Source organism: Trichechus manatus, unplaced genomic scaffold (genome assembly GCF_000243295.1).
Source record: "Trichechus manatus latirostris isolate Lorelei unplaced genomic scaffold, TriManLat1.0 scaffold00153, whole genome shotgun sequence".
NCBI classification, from domain to species: domain Eukaryota; kingdom Metazoa; phylum Chordata; class Mammalia; order Sirenia; family Trichechidae; genus Trichechus; species Trichechus manatus.
Window position 1 is genome coordinate 3,512,674 of NW_004444089.1, and position 18,866 is coordinate 3,531,539.

The window sequence follows — 18,866 nt, forward strand, 5'->3', positions numbered from 1 at the left end:
AAAATGCTAGGGAATGTATTCGGTGAAGTGAGTAGCTGTGAAGACCACCTTGGAAGGTTAGTGCCACATGCTGTAGAAGAAGAAGTATGTGAAACTGTTGCAGGTATTTCTGAAGAAGATAGTTTTTCACTATGTCTTACTAAATATCAAAGAGGAGATCTACAAAAAATAAAAACTGGCAGGACTAGGAAAAAAGTTTTCAATAGAACAAAAGCTGGTGAATGTGAAGACGCTGAAAAACAACTGGAAGAACATGAACATTTATTTGCATTTGAAATGGAACCAGATGACAGTGATCCATTAGACTGCAATGTACCAGATGAGGAACCCACCGGGAATATTAGCGACACAGGGTCCAAGGAGGCTGTGGCAGCTTCAGCCTCTGAATGGTCTCAGCTAACCCTCTCGGGCCTAAATGGAATGCAGATGGAGAAAATACCCTTACTACCTACTTCTTGTGACCAGAATAATTCGGAAAAAGACCTAACAGGCACAGAGAAAGAATGTGCCAACTTTATTACTTCAGAAAATTCTTTGCCACGTATTTCAAGTCTCCCAGAAACAGAGAAGATAGTGAATGAGGAAAGAGCGGTCGCTCAGAGCAGTGAAGGACAGAGTCTTGTGTCTCATGATGACTCCATTCTTGCAGTAAAGCAAACAGTATCTGGAACTTCTCCAGTAGCTTCTCCATCTCAGGGTATCACAAAGTCTGTTTTCAGGGTAAGAGAATCACCTGACGAGACTTTTGGTGCAGTTTTCTCAGATAATGTGAATGATTCAAACTTTAAAGAAAAACCTGAAGCTTCTGAAGGTGGGTTGGAAATAGATGCTGATTGCTCGCAGAGAGGGGGTTCCTTATGTCCAAGTTGGGTTGATAGTGGAAGCTGCCCAGCCACCACCAAACATGCTTCTGTAACTTTGAAGAATGCAGGTTTATTATCCACTTTGAAAAAGAAAACAAAAAAGTTTATTTATTCTATAAATGGTGAAACATCTTATCTGGCAGAAAAAGTACAGAAGGATCAAGAATCCGAACCAGCTACCTGTTCAGCCCAGTTCGAAGCACCGCTTACATTTACAAATACTGATTCAGGTACCTGTTTTCATTGTGAATAATGCACATAGTTTTATGATGGTGACAAGGTCTCTTTTCTGAATATGTGAATTTCTTTTCTTTACTCTTTTTAAACATACAGCCAGCTTTCCTTCTGTAGTTTTAAATTTGTTTTTGTTTTTAATCTGTGTATACTGTAGTTAGTCTCAGGTGGTGTCCACTGTATTATTGTTGAGGCCTTTAATTGCCATGCCCAGAATCAGTTCATTCAGACTTGTTGGATCGGTTTGCATAGATGTAACCGTCACCCTTGTGACGGGTTTGTAAGCATCAAAGGCTTGGCTACTAAATTCCTGCTTTAATTTTTTTTTGATTCTGGTAAAATATAAGTTAAAAATTTGCCTTTTTAAACATTTTCTACTTTTATTTGAAAGTGTTTATTAGTATATGGTAGCAAACTGGACAACTCTAAAACTGTTGTGTTACATACTATGTATGTTCTCTGAAGCATGTGAAAAGAGGTAACTGTTGTCTAAGCTGAAAGCAAGGCGGTCCTGACGTGAAGTGGCTTTTAAAGCAAGGCGGTCCTGACATGAAGTGGTATTTTTGGTTGTATAGTTAGGTATTTTGAGATCGTTTAAAATTATCGCTGTATCTCTGGGTGTCCAGAGTGTGCACAGTGAAACTCATTTTTTATTTTAGCAACTATTTGCTTATCAAGGAGCCCTGGATGTGCAGTGGTTAAGCCATCAGCTGCTGACCGAAAGGTCAGTGGTTCGAACCCACCCAGGAGCTCCTCAGGAGAAAGACCTGACGATCTGCTCCTGTAAAGATTATAGCCTGGGAAAGCCTACGGTGCAGTTCTACTCTGTCACGTGGGGTCACTATGAGTCAGAATTGACTCCCCTGGCACCTAACAACAATAACAACATTCGCTTATCAGTAGCTAAACTATGTGTTTAAAATAAGTTTTTTTCTGTCTCCTGGGAGTTTTAGTGGGTGATGATGGCCTGGTGGATATGAAACTGGTGGGGCTGGAGTAGAGAAGGTGTGTTAGGTTTGGATTAATTTCCAGATAAAAATGTTTGCTGCTTTAGATATCAGAGTTAAAGCCAAAAAACAGTTAATATATAGTAATGGTCACTGATTAAGAATTTTGAATTGCTCGATAGAAAATTCAGAGGACTGAGAAATTAACTTACCAGAGCAGTTTAACCCATTTGGCTTTGTCATTGAGATTAGGTCATCTTTCAGGCCCTTTCTATGTAGAGCCTGTTTTTAAATTTGGCATGTGTTCTTTTAATATGAAAGCCAGGATTAACTAAAGGAAATGGTTATTTTTCTAATTGTTTTCCTCTGCATTACTTTTCTGTCTCCTATTGCTCTAGTATTAACAATGAACTTATTTTCTGATAAAAATCACTTTGAATTTTGTATATGGTAGCAAGCCACCTCCTTGAACTACATACTAATTATGATTGAGCTGATACACATGGTAAAAAAAATACTAGTTCCTATTTATCTTCAGCTGGAAAATACAATAATTTCAAAATAGAGAGTATTTAGAATTCTTTGTTTAAATCAGTGACATTCCCTTACTGCTCTTCATGTAATTCTTGTTTTAGGTACTGCCTTCTTAGTGAAAACTATTTAGTGACTGTGATCAGTGACACTTAAATTTTATTTTGCCACTTTATGTCTTTATGCTTAGGTTTATTGCATTCTTCTATCAAAAGAAATAGTTTACAGAATGTTACTGAAGAACCAACTTTGTCCCTAACCAGCTCCTTCAGGACAGTTCTGAGAAAAAGTTCCAATAATGAAAGCAGTTCTAATAATAAAATAATATCTCAAGATCTTGATTACAAAGAAACAAAAATTAATACAGAACTGCAGTCATCTATAATCACAGAAACTGACGGTCCGTCGTGCCTGCAGGAAAGTCATCGTGAGGATCATCCAACAGGCCAGAGAGCTTCAGATGTAGCAGGAAAGGTCTGGGCTGCAGCACGTCACCCTGCAGTACGACGTTCAGAAGTAGAGCACAGTGGTGTTCACTGGCAACCCCAGAGAAGCTTTTTATATGACCAGGAGAATGCCAGCACTCTTACTGCAACTCCTAGCTCCAGGGATCCTCTGTCAAACCCAGTTGTGATTTCTAGAGAAAAAGAATCACATAAAATGTCAGAGGAACTAAAACGTAAGAATTGTGAAGCCACTTTTGAATTAACCAAAAATATTCCCCTGGAAAAAAATCAAGAAATATGTGTCTTAAATGAAAATTCGAAAAAAGCTGAGCTGTCACCACCCGAAAAATACATGAAAGTAGCATCACCTTCTGTGAAGGAGCAATTTAACCAAAATACAAATGTCACAGTAATCCAAAAAGATGAAGAAGAAACTGCTTTAACTTCTAAAATAACTGTCAATCCAAATTCTGAAGAACTTTTCCCAGAGAATGAGGATAATTTTGTCTTTCAAATGACAAATAAAAGGAATATGGCTGTTTTAGAAAATACTAAGGAACTTCCTGAGGCGAGCTTCAGTTGTGTAAAAGAAGCCATTCTCAAGAACTCTACCACGGTAGTGTATTCAGACATAGGTGATGAACAAGCAGCCCAGGTACTGATTATAAAAGATCGTGACTCTTCAGATGTAGCCCATGATCTTACAGAGGGGGACAGAAATAGTGAAAAGCAGCATCTAAAAATGACTGTAAGTCAAGATTTAAAATCAGACATCTCCTTGGAGATAGATATGAAATCGAGCAGAAGTAACGATTACACAGAAAGATGTGCAGGGCCCTTGGATCCAGTTTCAAATTACAATTTTGGAGGTGGCTTCAGAACAGCTTCTAATAAAGACATAAAACTCTCTGAACACAACATTAAGAAAAGCAAAGCACTCTTCAAAGATATTGAAGACCAGTATCCTAGAAGTTTAGCTTGTGTCAAAATTGTAAATGCCTTACCATTAGATAATCAAAAGAGACTGAACAAACCTCACGCACTTGATTCACAAACCCTGAATACTGCATCTGCGGACGTGCAGAGCAGTGCATTTGTCTCTGATAGTGGAAATGGTCACACAGCTCCTCGGATTTTATCTTTAAAGCAAGATTTTAATTCCAACCATAATTTAACACCTAGTCAAAAGGCAGAAATTACAGAGCTTTCTACTATATTGGAAGAATCAGGAAGTCAGTTTGAATTTACACAGTTCCAAAAACCAAGCTACATAGTAAAGAATAATACATTTGAAAGATCTGAAAACCAAATGACTATCCTGAGTAACTCTTCTGATGATTGGAAAGATGTTGATCTTGGTGTCACAACTAATGCCCCAGCTACTAGTCAGGTAGATAACAGCAAGAAATTGGATGGTCCGGTTGGAGATAAGCAAAAGGTTGCTTGCTTGCTGAAAAATAACTGTAACGAAAGTGCTTCCGACTGTTTAACATATAAAAATAAAGAGAAATTTACGGGCTTTTGTTCAGCACTTGGCACAAAAATAAACGTTTCTAGTGAAGCTCTGCAGAGCGCTCTGAAACTGTTCAGTGATATTGAGAACGCTTGTGAGGACACTTTTGCAGAAGTACATCCCAGAAGATTCTCTTCAAGTCAGTGTGCTTCTGTTGTCTCTGTGCCTGAGGTAGAAAATTTTAACAATGATAAAAATTTGAATGAGAAACACAGTAAATGCCCACTTATATTACAGAATAATGTTGACATGACTGCTAGCATGTTCGTTGAAGGGAATACTGCAGATTGCAAGAGAAACACTGAAAATGAAAAAAACAAATGTACTGGTACCAGTGGAAATACTTGTAACTTAGGAGAATCCAATGGCAATGATTCAAGTAAAGATGCTGTAGTTTATAGTCATAAAGATGAAAATGGCTGGCCACATTTGATCGATCAGCATAGCATGTATCTAAAAATGTCTAGCCAGTTTATAAAGGGGGGAAACAATGAAATTAAAGAAGGTTTGTCAGATGTAACTTGTTTGGAAGTTGTGAAAGCTGAAGAAACATTTCATATTGATACTTCAAATAAAGAACAGTCATCTTCTAATAAAATGGGGGAAAATGTGAAAGATTTTGACATATCTGATTTACCCTTTCAGGCTACAAGTAGGAAAAATGTCAGAGTCGCCAAAGAATCATTAAATAAAGTGGTGAATTTATTTGATAAGACATATGCAGAAGAATTGAGTAACTTTTCAGATTCTTTGAACTCTGAATTGCTTTCTGACGTAAGTAAGAACAAAATGGACAGTTCAAGTTACGAGGAAAGAAATATGGTTAAAAACAAAATACGGAAAGGAAGTAATCCAGATGGTACCGAAAATAAATTCCTGACTATCCGCCAACCACCCAAACATGAAACTGAGAAGACCAGAGAACCTACCATGTTGGGTGTTTGTACAGCTAGTGGGAAAAAAGTACAAATTACAAAGGAATCTTTGGACAGAGTGAAAAATCTCTTCGATGAAAACAGGCAAGATAATACTAGTGAAATCTCCAGTTTTCGCCATCAAGGGACAAAGACTCTAAAGGAGAGAGAGGAATGTAAAGAAAGGCTTGAATTAGCGTGTGGGACAGTTGAGATAACTACTGTCTTAAGGTCTGAAGAAATGGAGAATTCTCTAGATAATAATGAGAGAAACCTTGTTTCTGATGAGACCACAGGGCTCTTAAATGATAATTTATATAGCCACATTGGAAATCTCAAAACATCAAATAATATTTCTTTGGAAGTTGAAGTACATGAAAATATAGAAAAAGAAACAGCAAAAAGTCCTACGACTTGTTACACAAACCGTTCAACTTGTTTAGCCAACAAAGATCCAGCTTTAGCATTTTACACAGGACATGGCAGGCAAATTTCTGTGAGTCAGACATCACTATTTGAAGCAAAAAAATGGCTTAGAGAAGGAAAATTGGAATATCAACCGGGAAAAATAAATGCTGCCAAGGGTATTTGTTTAAAAGAATACCCTCAGGATTGTGTAGGAAATCCTTCATATGGAGATAGTTCAAATAGTATCATAACAGCAAACGACAAAAATAACCTCTCTGAAAAACAAGATTTAAGTTACTTAAGTAATAACTGTTCATCCAGTTCTGATTTTTGTGATTCAGATGAGGTACATAATAAATCAGGGTATCTCTCAAATAATAAAGTGAACAATTCTGATATTGAGCCAGTGGTGAAGAATGTTAAAGATAGAGAAAGCACCAGTGTTTCCGAAGTAACATCTACAGTAAGAAGAGCAAACACACACCCACAAACTGTAAGTGAAGATATTTGTGTTCAGAAACTTGTGACTGACACTTCACCGTGCAAAAATAAAAACGCAGCCACTGAATTCGCTATGTCTGGTTCAAGTAATTTTGAGGTAGGACCACCTGTATTCAGTACAGCAAGTGGTAAAATCGTCTCTGTTTCACATGAGACAATAAAAAGAGTGAGCGAGATGTTTGCAGACAGCTCCAGTAAGGGCGGTAAACAGAGCACTGAGAGTAAATCAGGTACTTCTGAAACAAAAATTGTGGCAGGTTGCTATACAGCATTAGATGGTTCAGAAGATAATATTTTTCCTAACTCTCAAGATGGCGAAGAATGCAGTATGCATTCCTGTAAGGCTCTTGACATTCAAAGCGAACAAATTTTACCACATAACCAAAGTATGCCTGAATTGGATAAAGTTTCTGAAATACCACCTTGTCAGGTTAATTTGAATACTTCTGACGTATGTAAACTTAACACAGAGATGCTTCCCAAGTCTATCTCCTCTACAAATGTTTGTGGGATTTTTAGCACAGCAAGTGGGAAATCTGTACAGGTGTCAGATGCTTCATTACAAAAGACAAGACAGATGTTTTCTGAGATTGAAGATAGTGCCAAGCATCTCTTTTCCAGAGTATCCTTTAAAAGTAATGAACGTTCAAACAAGTTCACAAAAGAAAAAAATACTATGATACACACCAAAAACAAATTGCCATCACCCCAAGAAGGCTTCTCATCTAGTGTGATAAATTCATCTGCCCCCTCTGGATTTAGTACAGCAAGTGGAAAACAGGTGTTAATTTCTGAAAGTGCCTTACACAAAGTTAAGGGAATGTTAGAGGAATTTGATCTAATCACGACTGAATGTAATCACTCACCAACATCTAGACGAGATGTATCAAAAATATTTCCTTGCGTTGATAAGAGAATCCCAAAACACTGTGTAAACTCCAAAATGGAGAAAACCTACAATAAAGAATTTCAGTTGTCAGATAACCATAATGAAAGTGGTTCTTCAGAAAACTGTCAGTCTATTAAAGTTTCTCCGCATCTCTCTCAGCGTAAGCAAGGTAAACAGCAGCTGGCATCAGGAACCGAAGCGTCACTAGTTGAGAACGTTTATCTTTTGGGAAAAGAACAAACTTTGCCTAGAAATATAAAAATGAAAATTGGTAATATCAAAACTTTTTCTAATCTTCCTGTGAAAACAAATGTAGAAGTTCGTTCTACTTACTCCAAAGATCCAGAAAACTGTTTTGAAACAGAAGCAGTAGAGATTGCCAGAGCTTTCATGGAAGACGACGAGATGACAGATTCTGAACTGCCAAGTCGTGCCAGACATTCTCAGTTTACCTGCCCCAAAAATGAGGAAACGGCTATGTTAAATTCAAGAATTGGAAAAAGAAGAAATGCACTTCTCTCAGCTGGTAAGTTTCTGCTTTTTCCTTTTGGTTTGCAAATCAGTAAAAACTAAAGACCTTAATAGTCCTGGTATGCTATCTTGTAGTTATAGGAAAAAAGACCTAGCGATCTACTTTCGAAAATCAGCCAGTGAAAACCCTATGGATCACAACAGAATATTGTCCATTAGAGTGCTGGCAGATGAGCGTCCTAGGTTGGAAGACGCTGAGAATACCCAGTGGCCGTCAGGTCAGCTTTGACTCATGGTGACCCTACGTACAACAGAACCATGTACCCAGTCCTGGACCATCGTCATGGATTTTGGTTTGTTTGAGTCCATTGTGCCACCATTGTGTTGATCCATGTCATTGAGGGTTTCCCTTGTTTTCATTGCTTCTCTTCTCTGCCAAACATGATGTTCCTGGCTAGTGATTGGTGTTTCCCAGTGACCAAAGTAAGCGAGTCAAAAAGTCTTGCCATCCTTGCTTCTAAGGAGCATTCAGGTTAAGAACACCCTTAAATAGCTAGCTCCTTCTAAAAAGTTACAGATTCGTAGAATATTTGAGTTATCGGAAGTCTCTTGGCCAATCCCTTCATGTTACACAGAAAGAAGCTGAGTCCAGTCAGTTCGTTCTCCACTTGGTGCCTTTTGCCTTTAAGTCATCCTGGTAAATAAGAGTTTGACTTAATCAAGTGCTATCCAGGTCCGTACAAGAGGTCTCTATGAGTGGGAACCGACTCTCTGAGTGGGCGCCTAACAGCAAACAACATCCAGGTCACAGAACAGATCTGCCTTAGAAGAAGTACAGCCAGAATGCTCCTCAGAAGTGAGGATGGCGAAACTTTGTCTTATTTTGGACATGTTATCAGGAGGGACCAGTCCCTGGAGAAGGACATCATGCTTGGTAAAGCAGAGGGTCAGCAAAAAAGAGGGAGACCCTCAACGAGTTGGACTGACACGGTGGCTGCAACGGCAGGGCTCAAACAGCAACGACTGTGAGGATGGCGCGGGACCAGGAAGCGTTTTGTTCTGTTGGGCGTGGAGTCGGAACCAACCCAACGACACCTAACAATAGCATCTAGGTCACATTCTGTGCTAAATTCCTTTGTAAGAAAAGTAGCAAGTTTATAATACTTAAACTATTTTCTGTTGTCGACTGCAGAATTTGAAGTGCAGAAGTGAGTTGTTCTTCTGCCTAGAAAAAAATATCCTAAATATGCTCAAAGGCATCTTTATTTAATTTTCTTCATTTCTGTTTTATGTAAAACCCGTTGCCGTCAAGTCGATTTCAATTCATAGTGACCCTATAGAACAGGTAGAGCTGCCCCATAGGGTTTCCAAGGCTGTGGTCTTTATGAAAGCAGATTAGGTAAGCAGCTGAGCGCTTAACCATTGCACCACTAGGGTTTCTTCTGTTATATGTAAGCAATATAGCTTAATCAGCTTTTGGTTGTTTGAACATTATAGGTCTTTGTTAAACCGAATCACTTTATAATGATCTAACCCTTGATAAAGCCTTGCATGGACATTTTTACTTACTAAACCTGGTAAATCCCTTCCTTGTAATAAAGCATCAGAAAGCAAGACAGCTGTTAGCACGTACTGTCTCAGCACGACATGGACATTTATCATCTGAGTTAGGGTTCAGTTTTGTTCTCTCAGCTTTTATAGAGTTTTTAAATCAGAAGTGTTAGTTTTGCTAGTATTTTTACATAATTTGGTAATTCTACAAACCTATTCTCTTCCCTGACTCTAACTGCAGGACCTCTATAGTAGTTCCTCTGTAAATTTAATGCCAAAAAAAGATTCTTTGCAGAAATTTTGTTTTTCTTTTTTGCCGGTAAACCTAGAGTTACATTCATTGCCAGTTTATTAAAAAGTAGCTTATCTGTCGTACCTGGTAACATCTGTTTATCTCTAAAAAAAAAAAAAAAAACAACCAGTTGCCATCGAGTTGATTCTGACTCATAGCGACCCCACATGTGTCAGAGTTGTTTTCGTAGGGTTTTCAGAAGTTGATTCTTTGGAAATAGATTGCCAGGCCTTTCTTCCAAGGAGCCTCTGGTGGACTCAAATTGCCAATCTTTGGGTTAGCAGCCAGGCCTTAACCATGTATGCCACCCAGGGACTCCCTGTTTATTCCTATACCCTATCAGATAGACCCTATTAAGTTATTTAAAATGGGGGAAAAAATTAGTAGACATTAGAGTGATATTTAAAAATGAATTTTCTCTTTCAAATTAAAATGGTCACTATTTGTCTTAGTCATCTAGTGCTGCTCCAACAGAAATACCACAAGTGGATGACTTTAACAAACAGAAGTTCATTCTCTCACAGTCCTGTAGGCTACAAGTCCACAAATTCAGGGCATCAGCTCCAGGGAAAGGGTCTCTCTGTCAGCTCTGGAGAAAGGTCCCTGTGATGTATCAGTCTTTCCTTGGTCTGGGAGCGTCTCAGCGCAGGAACTTCAGGTCCAAAGGACACACTCTGCTCCCGGTGCTGCTTTCTTGGTGGTGTGAGCTTCCCTTGTGTCTCTGCTCGCTTCTCTCTTTTGTACCTCAAAAGAGATTGGATTAAGACACTATCCAGTCTTGTAAACCTCATCAGTATAACCTCATCATAGTTGATAGAGTTTGCAACACGTAAGGAAATCGCATGTAACGTCGTCATAGTGGTATAGTTTACAACACATAAGGAAATCACATCAGATTTACAAAATGGTACACAATCATACAATACTGGGAGTCATGACCCAGCCAAGCTGACAGATATTTTGGGGGGACACAATTCAATCCATGACACTATTAAAATTATAATTATTATGTATTTTTTACTTAACATATTGTAAGAGGCAGTACTTTAAAAAATGGACTGTAGTCCTTGAGTGGCACAAGTTGTTAAGTGCTCAATTACTAGCCAAATGGTTGGCAGTTCGAACTCACCCAAAGATGCCTTGGAAGACAGGCCTGGCCATCTGCTTCTGAGAGGTCACAGCCTTGCAAATCCTGTACAGCACAGTTCTGCTCTGCACACATGGGGTCATCATGAGTTGGAATCAACTCAGCAGTAACTAACAACAGCAGACTTTTGAAAAATAAAATTGATATTATTTGTTTTAAAAACATGTATGGAAATTTCCTTTTAGGAGAACCCCCAATCAAAAGAAGCTTGTTAAATGAATTTGACAGGATAATGGAAAATCAAGAAAAATCCTTACAAGCTTCAAAAAGTACTCCAGATGGTAAAGTTTGCTTTTTATCCTGATCTTTCCCCCTGTATAAGTGATATACATTATATTCGTGAAGTTGTTGTCTCATTTCTTTTGAGTATATATGTAATTGGAAAATATTTTACAGTGTAATTTAACTGTGAGCTTACATCTTGCTTTGTTTCTTAAATGAACGTTTCCTTCATAATGCCCAGTAGGATCCAGAGGTTCTCTGTAAGTAGGAAGTGTGAAATGATTATAAAATAATGGCATTTCTGGATTTTTTTTTTTTTTTAAAGCTATAAGAATTTAGTGAAACCTGAGTGTGTAGTAAAAGCTCAGGTTCTGGAGCCCAGTCAGGCTTTTGTTCCCCACCAGTCACCAAAATCACTCTTTCCTAAGTCAGTCACACGGTGGTCTCCACGTTGCCAGACCAGGTGGGCATTTCTCAGTCCTCATTGGACTCTTCTTTCAGCAACATTTGCTTACTCTTCTCCAGACCACTGCCTTCTCTTGGTTCTCTGTCTGTATCACTGGCTTCTCCACTCATTCTCTGCTGGTTCTTCCTTACTCTTTCCTTACTCTAAATATAGGAGTGCCCCGGGGCTCTGTCCTTAGAGCTTGTCTGGGCTAAACTCCAGGGACCAGCAGAGTGACATCCATAGCCTTAGCCCGTCCCCAGAACTCCAGGCTGACCTACTCATTTGCCTACTTGATACACCTCTATTTGGATTTCTAATCCACATCTCAAAGTTATCATGCCCAGTGCTGAACTGATTCCATCCCGCCCCCAAACCTGCTCATGCTCTTCTCTTTCTCTTCTCAGTGAGGAGCAGTGCCATTCAGCCAGGCAACCGCGTCAAAACCTTGATGTGATCTTTTACTCTTATTTCCTCACACCCCACATCCAACCCATCCCCAAGTCCTGTAGGTTCTAACCTCCAAATGTAACCAGAATCCGTTCATTCCTTCTCACCTCCTCCTCTGCCCCCTCAACCAGCCACTATCATAGCTTCTAACTGGCCTCCCTGCTTCTGCCTTTGCCCGCCCCCCACCAGGCTTCTCTCAACACGGCAGCCAGAGCCGTCCGTCCTTCTGACACAGAAGTCAGACGTGTCACTTGGCTGCTTAAAGCACCCTATGACCCCTGTCTCATTTACGCTGAAATCTAAAGTTCTTCCCATGGACTACTTGAAAATAAATAAAACACATATAAGTATTGTTCAGTATTTATTTCTTGAGTTTGGATAAGAAGAGTGTGGATAGTGAGGGATAATTGTATTAAACTATAGAGGCTTACTTCTGAAACATGAAGGGATAAATCCCACAGGGAATCAGGAACGTTTTGGAATTCTCTAACTTATCTGTCATTCAGTGATAGAGATTTGGAAGTTATCTTAAAAGACAGAATGGGTTGTGGGGGACGTTGAGTTTTTGTTAACGGTGGTGGAATATTTTGGAAAAGGATAGCGATAATGGTGGCACAACGTGAAAAGTGTAATGAGTGCCATCAAATTGTAAATGTGGAAATTACTGTGTTGGCGGATGTCTTGGTGTGTATATTTCACCACAATTAAAAAAAAAAAAAAAAGAATGGGTTGAATATTCAAAAAGCTGCACGTACTTCTGTTGTTCTTTTCTTTCTTCTGACTTGGTGGTTCTCAAACCTTACTAACAATAAAAGTACTAAGGGAAGTTTAAGAATTCTTTGTAGTTGTTCTTGTTCTTAGAGTATATATTATTATGGGTTTATAGAGTACTGTGTTCAACTTAATAATTAGATCACATTCATTCATTTCCATTCATTTTTAATTTTAGGATTTGCTTTTTTTAATTTAATTTTGCATTTGAGTATGTGAAACATTACCATAACTGGCATAGGAAGTAAAATCCTTTATTAGATTTTCAATAATGTATAATGCAAAATAATATTTTTTTCTAGGCACAATAAAAGATAGAAGATTATTTATGCATCACCTTTCCTTAAAGCCAGTTAGCTGTGTACCATTTTGGTAAGACATTTTAGTTTGTTTGTGTGTTTGTTTTTTAATTCTAGTAATATAATGAGGTAGGAATAGTGTTTTTTTTAATAAATATTTTTTAAAATAATGTCCACCTTATGTCACTGCCATGAGAAAAGCTAAAACGTAAGCTGTTATTAGAGTCAGCAGAGAGGCCGCCCATTTCCCCTGAAGGGCCCGAGAAAGACTCAGAAAGTGGCTGCGACACGTACTCCTGAAGATGAGGCAGAAAATAGGAAGATTAGTAGGCAGTTTGTTTAAGAAGCATCTAGCATCTCTGTCCTTCCCCTGCAGCAGGCAGGTAGTCTTTCCTCTTTCCCCAGAAGACCCGAAGTTTGTTCTCTGGAGAGGATGAGTTAGAGGGATTCTGAATTTGAGGTGAAGGGAGACACCAGGCACAGGTGAGGGAAAAGGTACTGAAAGCAGAGACTAAGTACAAGTCTACATACCAAGGAGCCTCCTTCCAGCCTGGCCCCTAACTGCTGGCAGCCAGCCCTCTAGGCAGGATACTGGAAGATTTTTCTCTGGGAAATGTGACCAGCCCAACAGAAAAGACCTAAAAATACTGACAGTTGGAGGTGCGCAAATGAAACAGCATATAGCCAGATCAGCAGACAGTGAAGCCAGCAATTGACAAGCTTCAGCACGCGAGCTCCCAGTCAGCTCTTTATTACGTTACTCTTAAATAGGAACAATCAGGGGTCCCTGGTCATTGGAAGAGAGCTGCTGTGAAAGATGGCAACCAAAACAGAAAACCCAGAGCAAACCAAACGGGGCGGGGAGACTTAGAGGAAACAGCCCATGCGAGAAGAAGAAAACTTCAAAAAAGAACTTAACAGTATTCTCAGATAAGATACTGCAGCCTGGAAATAAGAACAAGTTGTCATAAAAAGGTCTCTAAGAAATTAAAAATACCATGGCAGAAATAGATTAATCCAGTAGAAGTAATGGAAGATAAAAATCACAAAAGCTCCCAGAATGTAGAACAAAAAAAAAAAAAAAATGGGTGAGGGGGATGAAAAGGTAATTGGAAAAGTCAGTCCTGTGGGTCTAGATACCTGAAAATTTGGAGTTTGAGAAAGAAGAAAAGAAATTTTCAAAGAACATATTTAAGAAATTTTACCTGTGCTGAATTACATGAGCTTCTTGATTAAGAAGGCCCATTGAGTAAGCACAATGAATAAAATGACCACAGTTAGGCCCATCAGTGTGAAATTTTTAGAACCCCAAAGTCAAAGAGGAACCTTCCATTTTCTAGAGGAAAAGAAAAGCAGGTTCTGAATAAAGTCTTGAGAAGCATAATAGTGTGTATCCTTTCATCATCGAGAACGGAATCTAGAAGAGTACAGGTGCTATAATATAGATTATGTGCCTTCAAAATTCTGAGAGAGAAAAACTGCCAACCTAGAATTCTGTCACTGGCCAAAATGTCAGTTAAGCGTGAGGGTAGACATTTTTCACATGGAAAGTATCAAAAGATTTCTCTCCCACGCACTTGCTTGGAAAGCTAACCGAAATAAGTATATAAATCAAGAAGGAGGAAGACATGGGACTTAAAAGACAAGAATTCAACCCAGGAGAGGCCAAGGGAATCCTCAGGTGGCCACAGCTGTGGAGCTAGGCTAGAGAGGTAGCTAGACCACTTTGCAACAGGAGACTAGAGGGCCCCGGGACAGTTGTTGCCAACAAGATGAAATTAAGCATACCTCATGTTAAGATTAAACTTTCTTGGTAAAGATGGGGAATTGAACATAACATGCTCGTCCACTTTCACCGCCTCCCAAAATTCTCCCAAAACCAAGTGAAGGAGCTTATGTAGACGTGTGCACACACCAAGGAGAGGGAGAGCAGGAGAGGAGAGCACAGCGGGAGAGAATGGAATTGAAGCTGGTAGTGGAGAGAGCGGAGAACCAGCCATGTCACACTAAAGACACCTCGGAAGCTCAGGAGTGGATGATGTCAGACATCTTCAGCGAGGGCGGTGGAGAGGAAACGAGCCAGAATAAGGAGGGAGGAAATATGTTTAAGAAACAGTCAAATTCTCTCCTTCCCTCCATGAAATTGGGCCCCTCTAAGGAAGGGCTAGAGTCTCATTCTCCAGAGAGGGCACGATAGAGGTTCTCTTTATGGCGAACCCAGTAGGCACTGTTGAGGCTGGAAGCGGTGGACTGAAAGCAAGGGGAACAAGGTAACGTGCGCACACTGAATGTTGAGGACTCCCCAGGAGCACTCTTCCCCATTCAGCTTCCAGAGTGCCAGCAGCTAAATTTTCACTGTTCGAAGTTTCCTGTTAATCAGTCAACAGTGTACTTACCATTAGCAAATTCTACGTATGTACCAAGAACTTCCAACAGCTTTTTGGTCCCCAGCTCTTAGGTGTGTAGAGACATGCAATTAGCAGACATCAGAAAAAAAAAGAAACTAACCAAAACTTAGAGAAACACTGTTCCAGGAGAAGAAAGATTTAAGTACATATATAAACACATGCTACGAAGGCTTTATACTAGTTTAGCACATTGAACCATGAATTGTGTTTATACAGTCATAATGGAAATGTTGAGTATTGACGGAATTGAATATGTAACTTGGGAAGATGGGGAGAGGCGAGAGAATTTACGTGTGTGTGCGCGCGCGTGTGTGTGTAGTGAGGTGTTGGTAAAGAGCTACATCTTCGTTTTTGTGAAACGGTAGATCAACAGAAAAAGTTAAGAACCAATTGCAGGGATGTCACTTAGATATAATGGATGTAAATATCAATAAAAACATCTAAAAATGTTGAAAACTGTTGGAACATCTTTTCTACCTGGCAATTTTTTTTTTAAACACAAAGATTTTGGTTTAAATTATCTTAATGTTACCTTTTCAAAAATAACTACTTGCGGCATTGTTTAAAAAAAAAAAAAAAAGTTAATGGACTGTATTTCCAGAATGTATTTTTCAGCAGGATGCAAATGTACGTGCTTTGAGTGTAGAAAGCTAGGTGATGTTTTTGGTTTGTTTTCATTTATTTTTCTCAAAAACAGGTTGTACTATTAAGAAGGAAGTGAAAGCTTAGTTATTTGTATGTATATTACCCTAATTTACATATTAAATAGGAAGGGTTTTTTGCATTTAACAAATATTTATTAAGCACCTGCTGTAAGTACCTGATATATCCTGTGCTGCTGAATATGAACGAGTCAGATGGCGAGTCGGGGGGCCAGACGTGGAAACAAGAGTTACTGCGGAAGATGAACGCTCGGCTGGATACAACAGTGATGTGGGAACGCAGAAAAGGTGGCTTCAGGGAGCGGGGAGGCTGGGAGAAGTGTTCTAAGGTGGGCAAGGCTTTCTGGCTAACTGAAAGGAGCCCTATAAAAAGGTATAAAGAGGTGGAAGAGAGATGAATCAGTGAAGTAGCGGCGATCCCGTGGAGACTGGCTGGCTCTGTGGGGTCACGAGTACAGGTGAAGGTGTTGGTTATAGAAGAGAGGATGGATGGGTGTTTCTCTGGTAGAGGAGGTAGCAAGTCTGATAGAAGTGGAGGGGCCAAGTACAGAGAGCCCACATCTGACAGACTCTCCTCTGTAAGAAGGTGGTGAAGTTAAAGCTGGGAGGAAGGGTGTGAGAACGTAGAGACTTGAAAAGCCTGGGATGGTCTGGAACGGCAGCTGTGATGCGTGCTACACCGTTAGCGGACTAGGATCGTCAGCATTTCAGGGTCTGCAAAAACATGCACATCCCTCAGCGTTTAGATGTGTACGTTTGCTGGTGAAAAGTCAAACTTAAAATTTTTTCTCCCTGTTTCAGCACAACTAAAAAACGGCAAGAAAAACAGAATGTGAATTTTACTGCACCTGGTCAGGAATTTCTATCCAGGTCTCATTTTGTTGAACACTTGGCTTTGGAAAAACCTTCCAGCAGTTTGTCCACTTCAGGACAGCAACATTACCAAGTTCCTGCCACAAGAACTGAAAAAACGAGACACTCGATTCCTTCAGGCAAACCAACCAAAGTCTTTGTTCCGCCGTTTAAAACGAAATCACATTCTCACAGAAATGAACAGTGCGCTGCCAGGGAGGTCGATGTGGAAGACAACGAACAGACACAAAAAAATACAGTTAAGCCTGGCTCTGCTGCTGGTGAGAGTAACGTCAGTGAGAGTGGGGTTCCTCCCCTCAACAAAAATGACCCCAATCTGGCAGCAGCTGTCACATTCAGAGAGGGCGGAGAAGAGCCACTAGGTATTGTATGAAGATACTTCTCTTATTAAATAATGTCCTGAGGGTTTCCCCTTTTTTGTAATGATTAATCATTTCAAAACGTTTTTAATGCTTTAGAGTTTTCTAAGTCCAAAAATAGGTTAAGTTGTTCTTTTTTCTTTTCAAAAGCAACTACTTGTGGACTTTCTTGTTGAAAATAAGTATTGAACGTGCAATCTGGGACTGCTAGACTAGAATGTATTTTTTATCAGGCTACTAATTTTCTTGTGAGTTTGAGATAAAAATAATTGATGTATTTGTATTCTTTACATAGCTTTACAAGTTGGGAAACTTTTTTCATCCTTGAAGATTTAAAAAGGGAAGAGGGATACTTTGTCTCTGCACTTGAAAGAAAATTGATGTATAGATAATGTAAAACAGGGATTGGTTGTGCTTTTAAATTACAGTCCGTCTAATTGTTTGCTAATTATTTATTCTTTAATAGATTTAATTACAAATCTTCAGAATGCGAGAGATAGACAGGATAAACGAATTAAAATGAAGCAACAGCAGCGTGTCTGTCCACAGCCAGGCAGTCTGTATCTTGCCAAAACGTCCACGGGGCCGAGACTGTTGCTGAAAACCGCAGTCGGAGGCCGGGTCCCCGCCACGCGTTCTCGTGAGCAGGTGGGCTGTTGTCTACAGTGCTTTTACGGTTTTACAGCAAAGTGTGGTTTGATTTTATTGACTGGTATCAAAGAATGAACAAATGAATGCAGGAATGGATGAATGAAATAATGAAATCAGTCTGAAGGAGCCCTGGTGGCACAGTGGTTAAAGCACTCAGCTGCAGACCAAAAGGGCGGCAGTTAGAACCCACCCGGCGCTCCGTGGTAGAATGATGTGGCCGTCAGCTTCCGTAAAGAGCACAGCCTGGGAAACCCTACGGGCAGCTCTACTCCGTCTTGCAGGGGTGCCATGAGTTGGAATCTAGTGGAGGGCAGTGGGTTTGTTTTTGGGGTTAATGAGCCGAAGTGGGAGCCTCCCTCTCCTCTGCTTGCCCACCTTTTCCTACCAAAGTCATCTGTGCTTCCAAATGAGTGTTTCTCTTCCTACATCAGTCTTACTTGTTGTATTATTGCAAGTGCTCTCAGCTAGGTGTTGGAGGGAAGTAGTCTGATTTTAAAGTGAATAGCTCATAGCCCTGAACCTTCTTAAGAGCTATCTACATTTTTAAAAGAGGGCTCTTGTTAACCCACTGCTATCTAGGTAGATTTTTAGGTAATGGAGGAATGAAATAACATTGGTAATATTAATAAACCAGAAAACCAAAATCGTTGCCATCAAGTTGATTCTGACTCATAGTGACCCTAGAAGACACAGTAGAACTACCCCACAGGGTTTCCAAGGAGCAGCTGGTGGATTTGAACTGGCGACCTCTTGGTTAGCAGCCATAGCTCTTAACCACTGCACCACCAGGGCTCCTTGGTAATATTAACAGGTAACATTTACGGAGTATTTTCTCTGTGCTAGGTGTTCTTCTAAGCACTTTGTATGTATTGGTTATATCTCACTTAATCCTCCCAACCATCTCAAAAGTCAGTCACCATTGAGTAGTGTCTGGGGTCTTAAAAGCCTGTGAGCGGCCATCTAAGATACTCCACTGGTCTCATCTCTTCGGGAGCAAGTGAGAATGAAGCGAACAGGAT

The 18,866-nt window shown here is 39.8% G+C and overlaps 2 protein-coding genes across 2 annotated transcripts in view; both read left to right on the forward strand.

Moving 5' to 3' along the window:
- The window catches only part of BRCA2 (BRCA2 DNA repair associated), a 53,777-nt gene continuing 34,911 nt past the window's right edge, over positions 1–18,866 (forward strand). Inside the window, exons 1-5 of the mRNA XM_023740337.1 lie at positions 1–56; positions 10,893–10,988; positions 12,898–12,967; positions 16,766–17,199; positions 17,663–17,844. Coding sequence (XP_023596105.1) covers positions 10,940–10,988; positions 12,898–12,967; positions 16,766–17,199; positions 17,663–17,844 — 735 coding nt within the window. The 5' untranslated portion in view covers positions 1–56; positions 10,893–10,939. The remainder of the gene's footprint in view (positions 57–10,892; positions 10,989–12,897; positions 12,968–16,765; positions 17,200–17,662; positions 17,845–18,866) is intronic.
- Positions 4–7,950, forward strand: LOC101352659 (breast cancer type 2 susceptibility protein). Its single transcript, XM_023740335.1, has 2 exons — positions 4–1,093; positions 2,766–7,950. The coding sequence occupies exons 1-2, from the start codon at positions 4–6 to the stop codon at positions 7,817–7,819; spliced, it is 6,144 nt and encodes a 2,047-aa protein (XP_023596103.1). The 3' UTR covers positions 7,820–7,950.

Bases quoted from the DNA above. Each gene is read 5' to 3' on its own strand.
- LOC101352659 (XM_023740335.1), top strand. From the start codon at position 4: ATGCTAGGGAATGTATTCGGTGAAGTGAGTAGCTGTGAAGACCACCTT. The intron at 1,094-2,765 runs GTACCTGTTTTC...CTTTATGCTTAG, and splicing joins ATTTACAAATACTGATTCAG to GTTTATTGCATTCTTCTATC.